We start from the raw sequence: 7,852 nt of genomic DNA, 5'->3' as shown, positions 1-7,852 counted from the left end.
TTGATATGTTTACCACCTTCAATGTGAGATCGCTTGACTTTAGACTGCTGAAGCTTGCCTTGACCAACCATCTCGATCGGCTCAGTGGCCGAGTTGTGCATAGTGGTAGCAGCGACCACAGACATGAAAGAAAGAGTGCCGATAATGGCAGATGGGAAATGCATATTGGTAGACACTGACTCAATGGGGTGTACAAGTAAGTGTATATACGGAGTAGTTCACAACTATTATACAACAATTGCGGAATCTATGTATGAGGGATAAATGTCGCAAATCTTAACAAGAACTTTGGAGCCCCAAGTCTTTATAGCGTCTCTTTATGAAAAACGGTAAAACTGCGGGTTCAATAACTTTACGAGGCGGCAGTGCAGCTTGTATTCTAAGTTGACAGCAGCCACCATAACTTGAGCCTGTAATTATAGGCGTAAAGCACACCAAGTCTGAACTCGGGACTAATTTAATCATGCAGTGAAAACATGAAACTAATGGGGCATTAAATTATTCATTTGAACAGGGTTGCGAGAAAACCATTAGGCAAAAAACAATACTTGTTGGCCTAATACCCTTGGTTTAAACTTGCTACTGAATTTTGTTTATTCACTCAACATATGTTCATATGCTGGCTTGAAAATAAAGTACTTGGAAGGCCAAAAAAACACTGCTTACTGCACCATAGGCCTACTTTGAGATACAAGTCTTGTGCACTCGAGTTGAAGTTGTAGACTTAGGGTACGCTACCCGCGATATTGATGGGACACGTAAACAGTATGTTGGAGGTCGCTAGTCGCGAACAGCATGGCAAGTAAATTCCACATGTCCTCATTCCCAAACCCTTCCTATTTGACTAGAAGGAGGAACAGCGTATCCACGTGAGAATGCTTTATGTTGTAGCCAGTGAAATGATTGTCAATAAACATGCATCAATCTACATTCATGTGAAATGAAACACTTGTATTCATTTTCAGCGACTGTCCATTTTGCTTTGGAATAGACATTGGTTGAATATTCGTTATGCTTTCCTATTAAAAATTGACTTGTACATTTTAAACACATCATCAGACCATGGTTTTAATTCAATACTATCGTTCCCTGCCTGTTTGTTATAGCCATATGTTATGCAGCCACCAAGTCTGAAAACCAATCTGTCCACAGTAGTCCAAATATTGAGTCCAATTGCTATCAGTAATATTCTGTACAAACCTATGTGTATCTTGAAACCTTGTATGCATTTGCATCTAGTTCGAAAACCAGATTGCACATCTCGAATAAACTGTTGTTTCTATGACGATTAACCAGGCGTACTTTGACTGTTTGGTTGTAGAAAAGGACAGTCAAAGATTGAACAGGTGTTGGGAATGTGGAATTTATGGACACACAAATGGAAATACTGTCAACTCACCTGGATTGGTTTGCTTAGTCCCAAAGTGTACTATCTTGGTGATGCTGTGCAAATGTTGGTGGATTGTATGTTGATCTGAATGGCAGGAGTATATACCGCTTGTGTTTCTTGTACCGTGGCGATAATCTGATTGTCAACACGGTCAGTTTGCCGAACGATCGCAGTTCACTCGATTCAATACACAGCGTCGCACGTTTGATCTTGTTGCAACCAAAACGTTGGTGTTGCATCTATAGTCTGTATATTAACATAAACAGTTGTGCAGTTTTACAAACCAAAGGCTCTTGTTTCTAAAATACTGCCATAGTCTGCTCAATGTCAGTGTTTCCAAAATATGAGTGTGGGTTGACAATCTCATTTTATTTTATTTCTTCATTCCCATTCATTATCATTAGCTTTAAAAGTAATTTTTATTCATGATTATTTCTAAAAAATCTGAAAACCAGATAGAATAGCAAAAGTTCCAACATAGTTCATTATCCTTTATGCAAACATTGGGTTGATACCAAATGGTAGTTGTTTTATTGCCGTTGTTGTGGTTGTTGTAGCTGTTGTTGTGGTTGTTGTTGCCATCTCGAACTAATCTCACTCACAACTGATTGGACTCTTTGCTGTCTCTGTTGCTGCTGTTGTGGTCGCGGTCGTTTTAATATATCGGTTGGTCCCCAAAGCCTTCCTCCTGGCATATAGTCGGTTATTTTTGGTTTAAAACCTCGACCACTTGAATCAAAGATTGGTGCATTAGCGTTGGCAATAGGCACTGATGGGTTGAAAGGTGGAGGTTTATAACTGCTGTCTTGGTACGTTGGAGCAGTTTTACCCCGAACATTTCCAGCTGGCAAATACTTGCAGACAATATTACGAGACCTAGTTTGTCCCATATTACGTTCGCCATATGCACATCCAAGCTGGGTGGAGGAAGGCCAAACCATTTGAGTGTAGTGGCCATATAGATTGGGATTTCCTTCTCCGATGAGCTGACCTTGGTAAAGCCGCCATTCTTCAAACCAGGAATATGTTGGCTGGTTGCAGGTTTCATCATTTGCGCTGTTACTTTGATATAGATTCTCGCCATAAGAGGGTTGCCTAGAATGCTCAAACGATCCTGTTAAAGAAAGATGTCGTGCCCATTCATATGCCATTGCCTCCAAACTCGCACTCCATGCGAGTGGAACTGAGCCAACCAACCGACGATATCTATTATGGTGGATTAGACAGTTTTGTCCGAATACAGAACGTGCCCTAGTTTCATCTGATAACTTTTTGGGAGGATTGGGTGGATTGGGATTGTTGGGAGGATTGGGACTGGGCCTAGAAGTTTTTCTTGAAGGTGGTTTCACAGGCCCAAACCCAGATTTTTCGTTTCTTGGTTCCGCAGGCTCAGGCCTTTCGGGTTTCTTTGGTTCCGCAGGTTTAGGCCTTTCGGGTTTCTTTGGTTCCACAGGCTCGGAATCTTCATCATCCTTTGATTTTGCAGACTTGGAATCTTCACCATTCTTCGATTTTGCAGACTTGGAATCTTCGTCATTCTTCGATCTTGCAGACTTGGAATCTTCGTCATCCTTTGAGTTTTCAGATTCGGAGTCTTCATCATCCTTTGAGTTTTCAGACTCGGAATCTTCATCTTTCTTTGGTCCCGGCTTGCCAATTTTTGAGGGTGTGCCTGACCGACCGTTTTTACCTGGAATGGAAGAACCAGAAGGAGTATCAGAGTCGAGTTCATCATCACCAGACCCCTTTGCAGATGATTGATCATCTTTTAGTTTGCTGCTGCCTGCTGACCGAGATCCAGTTTTTGATGTAGACTCAGTATCACTTTTCGGCAACGACGATTCACTAGGATCTTTGGAATCATTATTTTCTTGGCTACTTGATTGCGATGGACTCTTTTCCTTTGCAGAGCTTGTTTTACTAGGCTGACCACTCGTCACCTTTCTGGGTTTTTTTCGACATCCTCGTCGCTTCAATGCAGCGACTCTCATCATATCAAGCAAGCTGGCGGTACGTTTGAATAAGCTTTGTGTTTCAATAGCAAGTGCACCTCGTTTGTAAAGCAGCTTAGTGTTTAATCGATTAGATTGTGATGACCCAATACTAATTTGCGTCATTGACAATATAACGGTAGCTACTACTATCAACTTCATTTCTGAATTGAGTATGTAGAGCAGCGATACTTTCAAATGAGATAAGCCTACGTGGAATTAAATACGACTATTTCCAATCCAATTGCTTCCTTGATTTTATAAAGATGGCTTAACTATGAAGTTATTCAAGATCTGAAAGCTGGCTTGCGGATGATATGCTGTTCAAGTGAGAGTGCAAGAAGATGGAGGCTTTGGGATAAACTTGTAGTTGGTAGGCAAACTCACTGTAGCTAGTCGTATCTGCAATAAACGGTTTAAAATCGTTGGGCTACTGCTGATTTTCAAAGGGCTGCAATAAACTGTCGCCTTTTAATCTATACAAAACAAAAGTGGAGCAAGATTAGAGGGATTGTCTGTTTTTTAAGTCATCTTGACAATTGCAATAGCGACTGTGACAATAAAATGCTGTGCACTTATGCACAACGTTGTGCATGTTCTACTGGCAAGTAGGATGTGTAGTCAGGTATTGACCTCCCTGCTTACACAAGTCTCCATCTTGTGCAAAATCTGTACCTATTCCCCAAAAGGCGTAAAACCGGACCCGCGCGAATACTGAGCACATAGATTTGTGCTCAATCAAAGCATATAGTGGCAATTTGACAAGAGTCCAAAAATAACTGCAACTCTATTGAATAAATGCTTTCAAAATAATTATAAACTCGGCAAGTCATGTATTTTGGAGACTCGCAGTCGTATTCGTGTGGAATGGAGTTTTCGTAGTTACCATTTCACTTGGAAATATACAATGCTTAAATATTCAGCTTCCCTACTACAAATAGACTAATAGACATTCCCAATTATTAAAAACACAACTTCATCGTGAGACTGGCTATTTATTATGTATTTTGGTACTTATTAGTGTTTCATTTCACATGAATATGGCCGTAAACCTTCAAATAGTCTGAGCTGGCAATATAACACAGATGCTAATAAAAATGGCATATGAACAATTCGAATTTAACCTTGAAGATTCAACGTTTCACCCATCATGTTTCCAGGTGGACTACGTAATTAAGTGTACATAAACAATTAAATCATTGAAAATGGATGAGTAAGATATCTATAATTCATAAAATCAATAAATACACGACAACAACCAATTCTAATATACCTGTAATGACAAACGGTCTTTGCACCAACTGCACATCCCATCTCCTTGGATCGAGGCGAAATGACCTGAGTAAAATGCCCAGCAAACTTATTGACTGCCAAATAATCGACGACTTTTGTTTCGGGTCCAAAATAACGCACTTCGTCATAAAAAGCATGTACGGCAGCAGTGCAATCTTGACTTGTACCGGGCCATAGTGATTCACCATTACCAGGAATCTTACTATGTACCATATCAGGTGTACCTGCTATTTTTTTTGCCGATTCCATAAGTCTAACGCTATGCCTAAGCGGAGCCTTGCCGTGTTTAGCACGATACTGGTTATGAAGTTGAAGACACTGCAATGAAAATCCAATATCAGAAGCAAACGCCCCCTTTGGCTGCTGTTCATTATGTTGCTGTTCACTATGTTGCTCCTGTTTAGCAATTTTCCATGCAGGTTCACTGGGTTGCGGATCTAGATGCTTTCGTTTTCCGCTACTTTTTCCAGGCCCTCTGCGCTCAGCATTATTACGCTCTTCTTCACGTTTTTGTTCAATAGCTTTCTTTTCATGTTCTTTACGCTCTTTCTCTTTACGTTCTGCCTCTTTACGCTCTTCTTCCTTACGCTCTTCTTCCTTACGCTCTTCTTCCTTACGTTCTTCTTCCTTACGCGCCTGCTCCTCACGTTCCATTTTACGCTCCATTCTACGCTTCTTTTCTTGCTCTCTTATCCGCTCTTTCTCGGCAAGTTGGTCCAAGAACTTCAATTTCGCAGCTCGGGCAGCTTCTCTCACTAGTTTTTTGTCAGCTTGATATTTCTTGGTACATCCTACACGCTGAGGCGCTTGACGCTTCATCAGAACAATGAATTGTGTTTCGGGTGATAGAAGAGGTTGGATAGAAACACCGTTTGCTGGAACTACAATCACTGTCATAAAAATGCAAACTATATACCCGAAAACAATTGGTACATACGAAAGGCCGGGAGTTTTAAATGCGATCATGTTGATTATTGGTGGCCAGTATATTGATTTTACTGATTCAGACAAAGATTATGGATAAAAGCTGTAACGGCTTAAAAAGGTAAAACCATCCTTCTATATAAGCCTTGAATGACAATAATTTAAAAGATAGGTCATATTTAGGGTGTGTGCATAGCTATTTTAAAGTATCCCTATGAGCACAGATTGGGCAGATAGAGCAGTGAGAGTGCTGTGAGTGATCAAAATTGCGCGAGTATATGCGTCCTGTAACTGACTGGTCAAGCAAATGAGGGTGACTTGATTTTGACTGAAACCTCCCTTTGAAAGTAGGGCTACTATTTTCTATTTGAAATTTCATAATAGAATGATAAAGTTTTAATATGCTTATTTGATAAAGCCACAATCAGACATGCACAAAAACATTGATTTAGCGCTAATCACCCTATGCTTGGTCAGGGTTTGAAATGGCATTCAAGGGATCTACAACCGTATCCATGTGAAATGAAACACTTGTATTCATTTTCAGCGACTGTCCATTTTGCTTTGGAATAGACATTGGTTGAATATTCGTTATGCTTTCCTATTAAAAATTGACTTGTACATTTTAAACACATCATCAGACCATGGTTTTAATTCAATACTATCGTTCCCTGCCTGTTTGTTATAGCCATATGTTATGCAGCCACCAAGTCTGAAAACCAACTTGTCCATTATAGTCCAAATATTGAGTCCAATTGCTATCAGTAATATTCTGTACAAACCTATGTGTATCTTGAAACCTTGTATGCATTTGCATCTAGTTCGAAAACCAGATTGCACATCTCAAATAAACTGTTGTTTCTATGACGATTAACCAGGCGTACTTTGACTGTTTGGTTGTAGAAAAGGACAGTCAAAGATTGAACAGGTGTTGAGAATGTGGAATTTATGGACACACAAATGGAAATACTGTCAACTCACCTGGATTGGTTTGCTTAGTCCCAAAGTGTACTATCTTGGTGATGCTGTGCAAATGTTGGTGGATTGTATGTTGATCTGAATGGCAGGAGTATATACCGCTTGTGTTTCTTGTACCGTGGCGATAATCTGATTGTCAACACGGTCAGTTTGCCGAACGATCGCAGTTTACTCGATTCAATACACAACGTCGCACGTTTGATCTTGTTGCAACCAAAACGTTGGTGTTGCATCTATAGTCTGTATATTAACATAAACAGTTGTGCAGTTTTACAAACCAAAGGCTCTTGTTTCTAAAATACTGCCATAGTCTGCTCAATGTCAGTGTTTCCAAAATATGAGTGTGGGTTGACAATCTCATTTTATTTTATTTCTTCATTCCCATTACAACTATTAAAAGAGCATTGATATGTTGCAAATTAAAAGTGAACAAGATAATCGTGCCGAGTCAAGATATATAGATGAGGTCAACTAGGATATACATGAATTAGTATGACATCCATGATCCAACTATATTTCCAGGAGGACTATTGATACGAAAGCAATGGTGTTAGTAAATAAATTCAATACATGGTTCAGAATTGATGAACTTACGAAAAGTTGCAAACAGTCTTGCATCCAACTGCACAGCCAGCGTAGATAGAATTGGGGGATACTATTTGAGTAAAATGGCCGGCAAATGTGAAGACGCTTGAAACGTAGACGGGATTGGTTCTCAGCAGCTTGATCTCATCATACCACATATCCACGGCACCAATACAACTGGGATCTTTGCCAGAATAGAGATTTTGACCACCAAAGTTGTGTCTCCATTCACAATTACTAGCCCAGTCTTGAGCACTGGCGATGAGCGTGTCAGTCATAATTAGGTCGGGACGTTTGTGCAAACGTCGATAATAGTTCATGCGATCGAGACATCGCCGAGAAAAGTCTGCTGCGTTAGAAGGTGGTGGTTTTGGAGCAGGTGGAGAAGGAGAGTTGGTTCTGGAAGGAGTATTGGATGCAGCAGACGACGGCGATGGCTGAAACGCTCTCCTGCATCCATTTCGCTGCGAGGGATCATTGTCTCGCTTCTGAAAAAGTATATCCATAGCAACACTGTTGAGATTAGGTTGGACATGCTGGTGTGCTGACGATACGGTATCAGAACTTTCTTGAGCCAATACTTGAGGAGTAGTCGAGATAACACAGCCAACACAATATAGAGACGGTATGTTATAGAAGAATCGCAGCAAGCGTGACTGCTCGTCGTGGAAAAAAACCGGGAAGTCCACTT

The 7,852-nt window shown here is 40.4% G+C and overlaps 3 protein-coding genes across 3 annotated transcripts; all 3 read right to left on the bottom strand.

The window, feature by feature from the left end:
* Positions 1 to 2,214: 2,214 nt before the first annotated feature.
* BATDEDRAFT_6847 (uncharacterized protein) lies at positions 2,215 to 2,604 on the bottom strand (the record flags this gene model as incomplete). Its single annotated transcript, XM_006683315.1, has 1 exon — positions 2,215 to 2,604. A coding segment is annotated over one exon (390 nt), but the record flags the coding sequence as incomplete, so codon positions are not given.
* A 1,896-nt stretch (positions 2,605 to 4,500) lies between these two features.
* On the bottom strand, positions 4,501 to 5,571 carry BATDEDRAFT_93138 (uncharacterized protein; the record flags this gene model as incomplete). Its single annotated transcript, XM_006683314.1, has 2 exons — positions 4,501 to 4,546; positions 4,655 to 5,571. 2 exons carry the CDS (start codon positions 5,569 to 5,571, stop codon positions 4,501 to 4,503), a joined length of 963 nt encoding a protein of 320 aa, XP_006683377.1.
* Positions 5,572 to 7,063: 1,492 nt separating this feature from the next.
* Positions 7,064 to 7,667, bottom strand: BATDEDRAFT_93137 (uncharacterized protein; the record flags this gene model as incomplete). Its single annotated transcript, XM_006683313.1, has 2 exons — positions 7,064 to 7,103; positions 7,171 to 7,667. 2 exons carry the CDS (start codon positions 7,665 to 7,667, stop codon positions 7,064 to 7,066), a joined length of 537 nt encoding a protein of 178 aa, XP_006683376.1.
* Between the last annotated feature and the right edge of the window lie 185 nt (positions 7,668 to 7,852).

The sequence above is a fragment of the Batrachochytrium dendrobatidis genome (assembly GCF_000203795.2).
Source record: "Batrachochytrium dendrobatidis JAM81 unplaced genomic scaffold BATDEscaffold_91, whole genome shotgun sequence".
Taxonomy (NCBI): domain Eukaryota; kingdom Fungi; phylum Chytridiomycota; class Chytridiomycetes; order Rhizophydiales; genus Batrachochytrium; species Batrachochytrium dendrobatidis.
The sequence above is the reverse complement of the archived record's forward strand: the minus strand, read 5'-3'. Positions and strand labels throughout refer to the sequence as shown.